The 14,772-nt window shown below is 47.5% G+C and overlaps 1 protein-coding gene across 2 annotated transcripts in view; it reads right to left on the bottom strand.

Annotated features, from left to right (window-relative positions):
• Positions 1-751: 751 nt before the first annotated feature.
• The window catches only part of Pitpnb (phosphatidylinositol transfer protein beta), a 57,795-nt gene continuing 43,774 nt past the window's right edge, over positions 752-14,772 (bottom strand). The window contains exons 9-12 of one of the 2 annotated variants that reach the window (XM_048342737.1): positions 7,750-7,860; positions 6,196-6,318; positions 3,692-3,776; positions 752-2,438 (exon numbers count right to left, since the gene is read on the bottom strand). In XM_048342737.1, coding sequence (XP_048198694.1) covers positions 3,729-3,776; positions 6,196-6,318; positions 7,750-7,860 — 282 coding nt within the window. In that variant the 3' untranslated portion in view covers positions 752-2,438; positions 3,692-3,728. The remainder of the gene's footprint in view (positions 2,439-3,691; positions 3,777-6,195; positions 6,319-7,749; positions 7,861-14,772) is intronic. The other variant, XM_048342736.1, reaches the window with a different exon arrangement.

Raw genomic sequence — 14,772 nt, 5'->3', positions numbered from 1 at the left:
AGGCCTATAATCCTAACCACTCTGGCATCTGAGACCTGAAGGACCATGGTTTGAGGCCAGCCTGGTCAGCAGGCCTATGAGGCTCAAAAGACTAACCAAAAGCAGAGTTGGAGGTAGGACTCAAGTCACAGAGTGCTTTTAAAAAGCCCAGCAAGGGGCAGGGAATATGGCCTAGTGGTAGGGTGCTTGCTTTGCATACATGAAGCCCTGGGTTCAATTCTTCAGCACCACATATATAGAAAAAGCCAGAAGTGGTGCTGTGGCTCAAGTGGCAGAGTGCTAGCCTTGAGCAAAAAGAAGCCAGGGACGGTGTTCAGGCCAGGAGTCCAAGCCCCAGGACTGGCAAAAAAGAAAAAAAAAAAAAGCCAAGCAAATGGGAGGCTGTGGGTTCAGTATTGTCCTTCCTCTAAAAATGTAAACTAGAAATGGCAAAGCCCTAAAGTGAAACTAGTCCAAACCAAAAAAATTTCAGTCGTCACTGGAAATCTGTTGGCAAATAGATAGAGAACTTTAAAGTGGGTTTCTGCATTTCCCATTTTTTGTCATTAGATTATCACTCCATTTTTAAAGACAGAAAACCATGTAAAGGAACCAACCAGGACAGGTGAGTGTGTGGCACATGTGTGTTCCAGGATCTAGTCTGTAGTCTTTGTTTCTCAGGAGAGGGAGTGCTGTCACTCAGACGATTCTCGCAGGGCCGGCCACACCAGCGCAGGCGTCACCAACAGACACAGCACCAGGAGTCAACTGGTCGAGCATACCAGGGGCTTTAGTGATCAAATTTATTATTTTTGTTTAAATTTCATTTACTTTGCTTTACTGTAATTTACAAGAGACTGCCAGGTAAATGGGGTGTTTTACATTCGCCACGCATTCCCTCCCACCTCCAGTTGTTAGAAAAGCGTTTGAAACCCATGTGCCGGCCAGACTTCAGGGGCCAGTGCACAGGGTTTGTGAAGAGGCCAGAGCCAGGCTCTGCATGGCACCAAATACCCAAAATAAGCAGCACCCGGCAGGACCATGATTCCACTCTGACCACGCTTATGCCCACCTGCACGTGGGCAGTAAACACAAGCCTTTGTCCTGGGCACAGGAGGACGGAGAAGCAGGAGGCCGGCCTGGGGCAGGCACAGGGGCCCGGCTGGCCACACTGCCAAGTGGGCAGGGCAGGCAGGACTGACAGTTAATGTGACGGATGGGGCTGCAGGTTAAAGAAAGCTTGTGACCAGAGGCCTCCGGGACTGACACGGAGAACAGACATTCAGACAGAGAAAGTTGATTTAAAAAAAAAAAAAATCTTTCCTAGCTATTGTTCCTTCTTTAAAAAAAAAAAAAAAAGCAGAAAAGTTAAAAAAAATTTAAAAAAAAGGGCACAGTGACTTCTGAGCAGCCAGGAGCACTCAGGCTTACAGGCCAGCCCCCGCTGCCCCTCACTGCCTCTAACCCAGGACCGGGGGCCCCCAGCCGGCAGGGGGGCAGGAAGAGCAGGGACTCCCTGGCTCAACCCACCCTGGCCATGCCTAAGGAGCAGAAACCACTCTTTTCACAAGCAAGAATCCACAGTTCTGTCCTTCCGCTGCCGCTCAGGTTAATGTAGGGGCGGACCCCTGTGTGCGCCAAACAAGAGCCTCAAAACCACCTAGTGTTCATTAGAAATCACAAACCGTCATCTCCATTTTTTTTTAAAACTACGTTTGATGTAGAAAAATACTTGAAATTTAAAATACAAAAATCCAATAAAAACTGGAAAATTTCTTTTTAAAAGGACTCTTCCCTTGGGGTGAAGGAGTAAAAATGAGTCTGTACTTCATAGATAATTAACAAATTTGGCTGGATGATAATGACCATCCAGAAATAAATAGTTATAAATACATTCAGAGTTTACATTTCAAATTCGTTGGAATACTAAATAAAAATGGTGAAGCAATCTTTCTGGGGGGAGTCTAGTTGCTTATAGGATTATAACAAAAATGTACAGGAGACTGACTTGAAAAGAACAGAAAAATAACAAAAGGCTATATATATTGGTCCACAATTTGACATTTATGAAGCATACCAGCTAGGATCACATCGCAGTCAATTTGTCCATTAATGGTATTACTCTGATAATTATTCAAATCTGTCCCAGGTACATATATATATATATATGTATATATATTGAAAATATTTTCTTCCGCATTCTTGCTGAAGACAGGTACAGAGCTGGGGAGCTGTGCAGATCCCTTCGGTGTGTTTGTATGTACATATATACACACGAGTGTGTTCCTGGTTTCTGTAGCTCTACATGCGTTCTATATACAGCTACAGAGACGCGCACGCATGCACGTGCGCACACACACACATACACACGCCGGGACCTGCGCCTGTGTGATGCCGTCAGTCCTCCGTCACTCGTCGCTGGCTGCACTGGTTCCTCTCACTTGACCTTGATTACGTAACTGTGGGGAAAGTGGAAGACAGTGCAGGCTGTTACAGACTGGCGCAGCATGGGCACAGGTTGTTACAGACAGGTGAAGCATGGCAAAGGTTGCCTCACACTTTGTGTGGAAAAGGTGTACACCTTCAATTTCACAGTTGAGCAAGATACTGGTTTTCTACTAATAGAGGCGGTCACATTCCATCAGAGGGAAAAAATAAATAAGCAGAAATGGCAGAAACCTAGAACTTAATAAGAAGCAACAACAACCAAAACATATTTAAATGAACACTGAATTTAAAAGAGCAAGCTTGGGCTGGGTGCCAGTGGCTCACGCTTGTAATCCTAGTTTCAGGAGGCTGAGATCGGAGGATCGTGGTTCAAAGCTAGCTCAGGTAGGAAATTCCATGAGACTCTTGTCTCAAGCCACCAGAAAACTAGAAGTGGCACTGTGGCTCAAAGTGGTAGAGCACTAGCCTTGAGCTGAAGAGCTCAGGGACAGGGCCTTGGCCCGGAGTTCAAGTCCCACACCGAGTTAAATTAAAAAAAAAAAAAAAAGAGCAAACTTGGGAGACTTTTGGAAGAGTCCTTCATTCTTACGCAGCACAGGGGCTCCTCTCTACAGGGATCACCTCAATCAGAAGGAAATGGGGGGGGGGGGCAACCGGGAGGAAGGGGAGGATGGCGTCCTGTGGCTCTCCCTCCCCAGCATAAGCACGTCCTATGTGTACAGGGACCGCTCACTGTGGCCGAAGATTCTGAGGGCATTCCCTCTTCTAAGAGTGTGCATTAGACAAATAACCACTAGGCTTATTCTCCAATGAAGAACGCAAATGCTCCCAGAGTAAAGCTGACTGCAAGGGGAAGAGAGCAAGCCACCCCGACGGTTCGCGGGGCACAGACACCTCAGGTGTATCGGGCAGCTCAGCCCAGGCTGTGGGGCCAGGGCCTTTGATGTCTTTTGCACGTTTCCCTCCTGGGTGGCTGGCTGTGGGAAGTCAGACTGGCCCTGGGACAGTGCTGCGCTGTCACCATGGGCATGGCAGCTGGTGTGGCAGCAGCCACACTAAGAACTTGCCAGGGTTTCCTTCCTACTTCTAACCTGGCTGGTCCCCACTCTGGTAGGTGAGAACTTGGTGCTCACTGTCCACTTAAAGAGAGATCTCTCTTTTCAGTCCTTCATGTAAACCACACGTAGCACGGAAATGGCCCGAGCCCCTACACAGCAAGTTCACTCCCATCACCAGACTTGGTACCCGGGCGGGCTTCACTTACACAGTGTGATATTGTCTCTGACCCTACAGGGGCTCATCTAGACATCAGCAGCCGACGTGCCTCGGACGGAACCCTTCTTACGCATCTAGACGTAAAATAAAATTGTGAGCTGCTGAAATCAGTCTAGGTAGGGGTTAGCAAGTAAGGAGAGAAAAAAGATCTAGAAATCGCTGCCTGCTGAATTCAGCACATGGTGGGGATGGTGAGGGCCCAAGGCCCCTGGAACCATGCCGGCTTATAGACAGGCTTGCAGAAGGCTTTCCTCCACAGCATGAAAACACACACGGCATTTCTGGGTCCAAGAAACAAAACCCAGCAGGCTTCATGAACTCCCCAAAGGTACCAACAGAGCGGGGCAGGCAAGCTCTGGCCAAGGGAGTATGGGGGAGGCCCACCTCTGCTGCTGCTGCAGGCAGCTCTCCCGGGTCTTTAAAGGAAGTTTGGTGGAAAGGAGAATAGAAGGAAGAGCAAACACAGGAACAGCAGAAGGCACACAACAAAGCACAAAATAAAGGCTAGGCATCAGAAGGAATACAGACAAAGGGAAAACTAAAATGAAAACACAAAATGGATTTCTCCCCCATCCCCATCGCCGTCAGCTGTCAGGGCACTGGGCCGTCTATTCCAGGGCTGGGGTGGGGGGTAAGGAGTCGATCCTTGAAAATCCTGATGAATGAAGAGTGCTCTTAGCTTACCAGGTCTTTGGATAACCGAGGGTGGAGAGGGCGGTGAAAGTGCGCCCAGGGGCCTCCTGGCCACAGCATAAGCCGCTGCGATGCCACAGGAGAACCTCAGGGACTTTTGTGTTGAGGCCCAGTGCTCAGGGCTGCCATCTGTCCTAAGATGCTTCATGGGGGCCACACTGGCACACCTCTGCTACGCTGGTGGTAGGCCACCTCCCCCCAGGGGCCTCACTGTGTGTACCCTGGGCTCAGGGTGAGTGCATCAGGTGTCCGGACAAGAAGTTGGGAGGGTGACAAGAGGAGGAAGGAAAGAGGGGGGCTCAGCCATTCAGTCCAGGGATGGGGGGGGTACAGGACGAGGGGCTCAGGGGCTCAAGTAAGGAGGGCTGTGTTCATCACCTGGTCATGGGACACAACCTTTCAACAATGGGTAGCACTTTGCCCATCCCGCTGCCAGTGTCTCCTGGTGTTGAGAGAGGGGGCAGCTATGTGCCTTGAGCTACTGGGGGACATGGGCCCTGTGGCTTGGAGGCCTTGGAAGGGCAGGGAAAGAATGAAAGTAGCTGTGTGTGACTGGCGAGAAGAGGAAAAACTAAGGTGGGCAAAAGGCTTGGGAGGCGGAAAGAAGAGGATGGAGGAAGATTTTGCCCTCTCTTGCCACTTTATCCTCCACTCCCCTCCAGGAGCCAGGCCAGAGGCCCACTTGCATTATGCGAAATGGACTGCTCTAAAAAGCAAACCTCAACGTATCATGTTGTTTCTATAGGGAAAGAGGTTCCAGATGTCAATCAATCAAACTAAAGAGTTTTGGAGCAATATCCATTCATAAGTTGGAGTCTGCCTATAGTTTACTTTGTGTATAAGATAAGGCTGAAGTATTTCATTGCCTTATAAAGAAAATATGTCCTAGTCCTCTCAGGTTTGTACAAAGCTAATTAAAAGCAGACCTGCTGCAATCACCCAAAGTAAGCAATTTTAAACAGATTCTTTAGGATGCTGTGTGCCAGAGACAGATTTCCTTCTGTGCCAAGAGACTGCCTCGTGGCCGGCTCTCCAGAATTAAACGGTGCTCCGGAGGACGGGGGCTCCCTGGCCTTCCACCTGCAGGAAGGGCAGGGCAGAGCTGGACCTGGCAGTGGGACCCCTGCATGGCCCCGACATGCCTTGGGTTCCCTTCCCCCACAGGGCCTCATGGCCAACAGCAGACAAGCGTGGCCTAGGGAAAAACCAAAACCAGACCTAGGCCAGAGGAAGCCAGCAGAATCAGCAGGAAGAGGAGTCGCCCATGGCAGGCAGCAGGGAAGAGCTGAGGTGGGCGTGGCTCCCGCCAAGGGGATCATCTAAAACTCACCAAGAATGACAGGCTCACCACTACCCACAAGGGGGAGGGGGCACTGCCGGGAGGGGAGGTGACCATACATACCACTAGCCTGACTTCCTGAAGAAGTGAAGAAGAGAGAAGTGGGCTTGTGGTGCCCACACCCTTGCATGCTGCTGGGAAGCCAATGCCACTCCTATGTGGGTTTGACCAAGTGAGAGCCTCACAGAGCTGAGGCTCAAGAAAAAACACAAAGCCAGTGGCGTTTCTCAGGGAACAGACTGCAGATCAAGTGAGGTCCAGTCGGCCTCCAAAAAAGTGCTCAATGAAGAGGAAATCCCAGCGTAGGAAGGGAGGTAAGGGCCCGAGAAATGGGATTCTAATGAATAAATGCACAGGAAGAAGTGTTTTTTCAGTCTAGCTTGCTAAGCATGCAGGTACAGAAAGGTGGAAATGAATGGGAGGAGCCCCCAAGAGGAGCCCCACCGCCCCAGCAGCCTTACTGTTTCTAGTTCTTTCTGGGTCTCATCTTCCATTCTCCTAATGTCTTCCATTGTCAGATCGATCCACTTGTCAATCCAACAGAAAAGCTGGCGATGGAAATTTGTAAATATCCTTTTCTCTTGCTTTGAAAACAAAGAAGAAAATTAGTGTAAGACAGTTAAAAAGAAAAGATCAAAGATTAATGACACATTAATGTCACATGTTCTCAATTCACCCAAGAAATTTACACATACTTGTTTTGAAAAGACCACTACAAATGGATTAGTATTCAGGCAATAGCATCATAAAGCAGAAAATAATCACCCCGGCACAAGTATAATAATCTTGTAGAACGCAGACAAGTATGCATGCACGTGCTCTGACCCCAGCCTGCTGGACCCTGTCTATTTTTACCTTTTTCTAAAGGTCAGAGAGCAAAGGGGAAGGAGACTTTTCCTGCTACAAAACTACATGCCATTCATCACCTCTCTGCATTTCAAAGAGAGGCTGTGAGGTGGAATTCAATCATGTACTCTAGGAAGACTGCTGGGCTCTTTGTGGTCGCCGTGTTTTCTCAGTGCATGTCCCACATTACTTTTTCTATGCTACACATGACTGCCACCAAATGTGTGTGTGTGTGCGTGTATATTCACCCATACAACAATGGCTCTGATTACTGTATTATTTAAGTTGCACTCAACTTTCCCAAGAAGAAAATTGCATGGAACACTGAGTATCATTGGGAGACTATTCAATTCTTTCAATGTTTTTCCACACATGGAGGATGGAGACTTCATGAATTACATGTGTTACTTCTTTTTATCAGAACTGGATTAATTTATTCCTACAATCCAAGGGGAAGAAAGAGTCCATATTTACAGAGTGCTTACTGCAAACCAGCTCTAAGCAGGCCCAAGAATAACCAGGGTTCCCAGCATTTTTCAAATGTTTACAGTATGCTAAAAGTAGAAAAGTTACGGTGACACAGAATGACTGTGTGTGGCAACCCAGAGACATAGCAGGGGCAAATTTGTTAACAGTGGAGCCCATAGTCACACACAGGAAGAGAACATGTGGAGGAGGTTATTCATGCTTGTTGTGTATTTTACACCCCTGAGTGCTCTGTGGGTGTTTGTGGTCTGGGGAGGGAGCCCCAAGTGCTGTGTTTACTGTACTGCAGGGGTTCTCCTCTGAGATTGGGCTCCATCTTGAGGTCATACCAACCAAACTCAGAACACTTACTCTCTGGGAGGGTGTCTCAAGACAACACTCCATGTGAAAGCACAGGTGTGTGTGTGTGGGGGGGAGTGGGGGCTACAGGAATCCAGCTATTCCAAGAAAGAGCTCTTTACCTTAATGCTGGATAAACCACCAGGGTGGTACTCTGAACAAACACTGCTATGCTTGTCCCTAAAGAAAGCCCTTACAATCTCTCTAGCATCTCACTTTGCTATTTTGAGGGCTAAAAAGGGCAGAAGTGAAGTAGGCAGGGACAGTAATCCCTCTCATAAAGGAGAAAGAAAAAGCTTCCCTCCTTTCAAAGCTGTCCCTAAATGAACACTCCTGAGATTTACCTTCTGAATGAAGTTTTCTACTTTGCTCTGCAGGCCCCACCACTTGAACTTGATGGTCACCAGCTTATAGGCGCACATCTGAGGACAGTCCGGGTCATTGGCCAGCTCCTTCTAGATGAGGGAAATTGAGAAGGGAAATGGTGACTTCAGTATTCACCCAGTGAAAAGGGGCTGTGGAATGACAAGGCTGCAGAGATGAGGGCCCAGGGGTGTTGAAGTCACCCCCCCTCCCCTCCACACTCCTCCTAAGACCAAGTCAGCTTCTGCTCTGAAGCTGAATAGGTGCAAGCCACGCCTATTTATCATTCTAGCTACACCCACCACACAAGAGGCTTTGCTCCCTCAGGGCCAGGCTGCCTCCAGTGACTGCAGGCCAGCACAGGGGCACAGCGCTGCCTTGGATGAAGCACTGCCACAGAAGGCACGGCAGCTGATAGGATCTGTGCCCCTCCAAGCCGCTGTGCACACCTGGGGCTGACCCCCACCCTCCCAGGTGGCACAACCCACCTTCAGGGGCCAGTCAGGAAGCAACTCAGATCTTATGCTGGTAAACAAGGGCAATGTTTTTATTATTATTATTTAATTATTTCTGTAGCACTGAGGTTTGAATTCAGCACTTCATGCTTTCTTTTTTTTTTTTTTGGCCAGTCCTGGGGCTTGGACTCAGGACCTGAACACTTGTCCCTGGCTTCTCTCTGCTCAAGGTTAGCATTCTGCCACTTGAGCCACAGCACCACCTCTGGCCTTTTCTATGTATGTGGTGCTGGTGAATTGAACCTAGGGCTTCATGTATACGAGGCAAGCACTCTTGCCACTAGGCCATACTCCCAGCCCAAGGGCAATGTTTTAAAACGGAAAGGAACAAAAAAGTATGCAGCAGAGACTGGGGCTATGGCTTAGTGGTAGAGTGCTTGCCTCATATACATGAAGCCCTGGGTTCGATTCCTCAGCACCACATATAGAGAAAAAGCCAGAAGTGGTGCTGTGGCTCAACTGGTAGAGTGCTAGTCTTAAGCAAAAAGAAGCCAGGGACAGTGCTAAGGTCCTGAGTTCAAGTCCCAGGACTGGAAAAAAACCAAAAATACATGTAACAACCACACGTGCTTGTAGACGAAAAGGAGCAGCACTGTAGGGTTGGAGTATAATCACAGATCTTTTTTTTTCTTCAGGTTCTGCCAAAAAAAAAAAAAAAGCAGTGTGGGTGTAAGAGAGAGAAAGAGAATGGAGAGGGTAAGGAACCACAGCGAGTGTTAATGTGGAGGCAAGAGATTGCCTTCATTCTCCTTTTCTTCCAATTCTAATGGTTTTTGACAGTTCTCACGATACAAGTCTGAGTGTGTGTGTGAGAGCGCGCGAGAAAGAGAGCGAGAGAGCAAGAGAGAGAGAACACACACTTGTGGCTGCATGCAAGTCTAGCCTCTGCCCCTGTCAGGTATATTTTTCCAGCCCCTGGGCAGAGAGCTTACATCAAAGGTGCCATGTGCGGGCACCCAGAGAGGTTGGCGCAGGTGGTAGCAGCGAGCACACATAGGTGTGGTGCTACGGGCTGCAGAAGAAATTGCAGTATCATAAACTCCATGCCCCTGTCATTGTACCTATAAGCTGACGATTTAAACAACCACAAAGCCCAAAATGGCATCCTTCAAGAATGTGCCCAAGATAAGGCAGGTAGGCTCGTACCTAGCAGGCAGGACACAGGGCCCAAGAGTGCACCAGTGGCCCCTCTGCTTTCTTTGCTAGCAGTTACATTCACCACTTTGGATCTGCAACCATTTCAACCCAGTCCCTGTGGAGAGTAAAGTCATGTGGGCTGCAGGGTCGGTCACCTTTGGTGGAAGCAAGCAGGCTTCTTCCCAGGTTTTAGACCCACACTGCCAGCCACACTGAACCAATATGATCTCCTGTGGCTCTCACCCACTCACATCCCACTGTCAGCCAGCCATGTGAACAAAAGCCCACCCTTTCATTCAGACAAACTCAACATGCAGTGATGTCTCTAGGTCTTACAGTAAAGCCCAGATCATTGTTCATTTCTGCGACCACAGAGCCGGCCACCTTTCTCCACAAGAGTGAATGAGGGCTTTAGGGAACATGCAGGAATGCTGCATGGGAATTCTACCCTGGTAGTGAGAACTGGCACCACAGCTCTGAGTCCTGAACAGCCAACTTCCCTAAAAAACCTCCATCTTTGGCTGATTACCTGGTCTGGGGGCTCAGCCACTGATAAGCACTTGGAGTATACCAAACTTTTCTTTTACAGGCAAGTTCTATGTCCTGAGAAATCCATGGTGGGCTCAGCTGTTTTCCCATAATCTCACTGCTGGATAGCACCATGTAAGCAGCTCGCCTGGGTGTGGATAGGCTTGAGCAAATGCTTATGTCTTTTCTACATCCACCCTAACGGTGCTGTGTGCTGTCAGCCAGGGTAAAAATGGCTCCCAGACAGGAGCAAGGCAAGCATGTGGACATGACAGAAAGACACCACTGGCCTCGTGACAGTGATTTCTTCCAGAAGGAGCAGCCTCTTTCTGTTGATGCTGTAGCCCTGGTCACCTTGCAACCTGCAGTCTGATCTGCCATGCGTGGCAATGAACAGGCTCTGCAGGACACAGCTGGCTTCTGAGGCCTGTTCTACAAAGCAACAAGCCTGTCTCCCACAGTGCCCTTCTTCAGTGAGTAGCAAGCCAAGCCAAGGGGCTTTCAAACCCAGTGAGGGCCCTGTGGTGGGGTGGGGGGCAGAGGTGAAAGGTGGCTGCTACACATTAGGATGAGGACTTGGGGTGCAGCTTCCTCTGCTCAGGCTCCTCTCTGGCCTTTCTCCTCCTCAGCAGTAGAGGAAAGGCTGGGCAGACTCTCACAGTCCTCTCTCTACAAGGATCTGAAATTAAATATGGGGTGTGCAAGACCAGCCCTGTATACATCTGTGTAGGGCTGTACATTTTCTTCTGGAATACGCCTGGGCATAGCAGATCAACTAAAGTCAGAGCCACACAGAAGCCAGACACACTTGTAAGCTGTGGCTGCTTGCTGATGGCTTCATCTTGCAACCCCAAACCACTGGACACCTTGTTCATCCCAAGAACCCTGGGTATTTCTGGGGGAACACTAGCTCTTTAGAATTTCCCCTTAACTTGTAAACATAGGGTGGGCAAGACTCTGGGCAGAGGAAAAGCTAAAGGGAACATAAACACACCTAGCAAGCGGCTCTAAGCACAAGCTGAGCTTCAACAGCACCCCAGACTTACTTCTCATACTTTGCAGTGAGCTCAGCAAGCTGTGTAGATCAGCTCTGTGTAGTTATTATTACTAATTGTTAACTAATAATTACTAACAACTGTTGAGAAAGATACGTACTCATTGCCTGACTAATGAAACTGTAACCCCTCTGTACAATACACCTTGACCATAACATTTTTTTTAAAAAGACTAAAGAAAAAATAATGATCGATACGATATATTTAAAAATCAATGGGACAAAAAGATCCAGTTTTCTGTGCTTATCTTCTCAGATCTAAGATGCATATTTATTATGAATCCTTTTTTTTTTTTTGTGGTGCTGGTGTTAGGGCTTGCTCAGGGTCAGGTCCCTGTCCTGAGCTTCTTTTGCTCAAGGCTAGCACTCTTAACAGTTGAATCACAGCACCACTTCTGGCCTTTCTGGTAGTTTAGTGGAGAAAAGAGTATCATGGAGTTTCCTGCCTGGGCTGGCTTCATTCAAATCATGATCCTCAGATCTCAGCCTCCTGAGCAGCTAGGAATACAGGCATGAGCCACCAGTGCCCAGTTTAATCACATTCTTTATCCAATGCAAAAATATCTTTAAAAAAAAACATCCTTTCAGGGAAGAAATAGGTCAACATGAAGTTTGCTGCCTTTCCTCCGTGACTGGATTCCTGGTAATAGAGCCTCAGTGGGAGGCAGTGGCCCCAGGACCAAGATGACGATATACAAACACCTCCTCTGCTTCTGCAACAGTTATTACTACACATGCACTTACGGTCATGTGTAATTCCAAAAATGCCTCACAAGAGGCATCTTGAAACCAGTGATCAATTAACACAGGGCTTCAAAATTCTTTCTACTAGATGAGGAAACAGAAAATGTGAGCACCCCAGAGGGGCTAGGTAGAGCACCAGGAGTCCTTTCCTCCCCCTTCCTAGTCTAGAAATCTGACACTATGCAATAACAAGGCATATAGCCATCCATACCCTAAAGCATATAGAGATGCCACTTTTAGAAATGAGTTGGGTTCACTGGCTAGGAAAGAGATACACTGTAATTTATTTGTAACAGCAAACCCCTACATTTATTTATCACTAACCTCAAGATCAGTGCAAACTGCTAAGATACTTCATGGACAGCCAAACAATGATTCTTAATAGACATAGCCTTTAAAAACTAACTAGCTTTCATAACTGTAATCTCTCTGTACATCACCTTTATAATTGCAATACAAAAATGAAAACTTCAACAGCAAAATGACAATAAAACCCTCTCTCTCAAAGGATAAGTTACCTTGGGAAGGGGCAGTTAAATTTTGAGGGTAAAGCTTATTTTCCAGTATGTGCTCAGCCCTCAGAGGGATCACAGCAACTGAGGTTTGCAAAACTGTCACAGGGGCTTCCCCCATTGATATTAAAATAACCCCAAACTTGGGGAGAGTAGCTTATGCCTGTAGTCCTAGCTACTCTGAAGGCTGAGATCTGAAGATCTTGGTATGAAGCCAGCTGGGATAGACGAATCTGAGAGACTCTTATGGGTAACTAATGAGCCACCTATGTAGCTTGAGTGGAAAAGCCTCAGTTGTGAGTGAAAAAGCTGTATTAGAGATCCACAGTTCAAACTCCAGTAATGGCATAAAGTAAATTTTAAAGCAGAAAATCCAGGCAGGGTATGGGTCTGTAGTCCCAACTACTCCTGAGGTTGGTGCAAGACATATGAGAGCCCAGGGTTCAAGGCCAGCATGGACACCATACTGAGATCTGGGTCTCAAAAAGAGACCAGAGAAATCCCAAAACAAATAAAGCCAAAAATCTGAATACGATCTTTCACAAACAATTCTGATTGAGGCCAAATCTAGTGTCTCTCCAGGGAGGTAAGACAATTACGATGAATCCTCCTACCAAGCTGTAAATGACAAACAATTCTGTGAAAACCTGAGTTTTAAGTTGACTAAAGCATGACAATTCTAAAAGGGCCATCTTAAAAAGAAGGGGGAACTTCCGAACACTGGTTGGTTACCAAAAAAAAAAAAAAAAAAAGCCATCCAAGGCCCTATAAAGAGCATGCTACCAGCACAGCCCAAAGGAGGGCTCCCTTCTGCAGAACTAAGATTTCATCTGTAACATAACAAGCAAGTTGTGAAATGTTTCCAAAATTGCATTTCAACGGTTTGTGTATTCACCGAATTCCTTACATTTCATGTTACTAACTATAAAACAAGCTCCCCCACGCAAGTCCTGTTTCTAATTTAACCTCGCATATTGGGTTACTGCAAGGTATGCAGCCCAGGCCTGCAGGAAGTGAAGAGCACTGCACCTCACAGCAGAAGTAAACAAACACAGTGTTTCATGGCGCTCACGAGCAATCAGCCGGCATCAGCCACCAGGCTCATTTCTTGAATCGGTGACTAAACGGATACACAAATGTAAAAGAGGATGAAGAGGGGGAAGAAAAAGAATCCAGGGGCATTCTGGAAACTCTTTTTCTAGTCTGCAGACGTGCTTACTTCTCTCACACACTTTCTCTGATTTGAAAATGCTGGGCTCACACCTGCAATCCTAGCTACTAAGGCAGCTGAGATCTGAGGATCAGGGTTCAAAGCCAGTTGGGGTAGTAAAGTCCGTGAGACTCTTATCTCCAATTAACTACCAGAAAACCGGAAGCGGTGGCTCAAGTGGTAGAGTGCTATGCTAGAGCCTTGAGCTGAAGAGCTCAAGAACAGCGCCCAGGCCCAGAGCTCAAGCCTCACGACCAAAAAAAAAAAAAAAAAAAAAAAAAAAAGCAAAAGCAAAGTAAATAAAAATGCTGAGGGCTGGGAATATGGCCTAGTAGTAGAGTGCTTGCCTCACATACATGAAGCTCTGCGTTCGATTCCTCAGTATCATATATAGCGAGAGAGAAAAAGCCAGAAATGATGCTGTGGCTCAACTGGTAGAGTGCCAGCCTTGAACAAAAAGAAGCCAGGGACAGTGCTCAGGCCCCAAGTTCAAGCCCCAGGACTGGCAAAAGAAAAAAAAAAGCGGAGCTGAAATCAGGTGTGTACCCAGCACTCTACAAAGCATGGCAGCAGCCACCTCCTGGCAGTGCCACCTCTCAGAGTCAGGCTGATTTTGCAGTGTCTGTTCGCAGCCAAGATCTCGCCTATGAGGGCTGCTGCCACAGTGCCTCAGTTAACATGTACAGATTCCAGAAGACCAGCGAGGTTCGGAAAGCCTCTCCGTCGCTTCACCGTGCAGGATGCAGCTGCTGGCCAACTCTAGACATGGAATCTCTGTGAGTACACACCAAGTTCCATACAAATGATTTTTGTTGTTGTTGTTGGTAGTGGGGCTTGAACTCAGGGCTTGGCTCTAGGTTTTCACTCTACCACTTTGAGCCACAATTCCATTTCTGGTTTTCTGGGTTAACTGGAGCTGAGTATCAAAGATTTTCCTGCCTTCAGTGGCTTCGATCTTCAGATCTCAGCCTCCTGAGTAGCGAGGATTGTAGGCATGAGCCACCAGTGCCTGGCTTATGAGTCTTTGCTTTTTTTCTTCGGAGTTGCTCCAGGGTGCTGTTCCTAAGCTTTTGTGCTCAAGGCTAGCAGTCTACTACTAGAGGCACAGCTCCATTTCCAGCTTTTTGGTGGTTAATTGGAGAGGTAAGTCTCATGGGCTTTCCTGACAAAGCTGGCTTTAAACAGCAATCCTCATACCTCAGCCTCCTGAGTAGTGGTGTGAGCCACTGATGCCCAGCTAACTAATAGGTTTTTATTTGGCTTACAAAAATTAGCTTAGGGGCTGGGAATGTGGCTTAGTGGTA

The sequence above is a fragment of the Perognathus longimembris genome, chromosome 3, assembly GCF_023159225.1.
Source record: "Perognathus longimembris pacificus isolate PPM17 chromosome 3, ASM2315922v1, whole genome shotgun sequence".
In the NCBI taxonomy this organism is placed as follows: Eukaryota; Metazoa; Chordata; class Mammalia; order Rodentia; family Heteromyidae; genus Perognathus; species Perognathus longimembris.
This window is presented reverse-complemented; position numbering and strand designations above follow the sequence as displayed.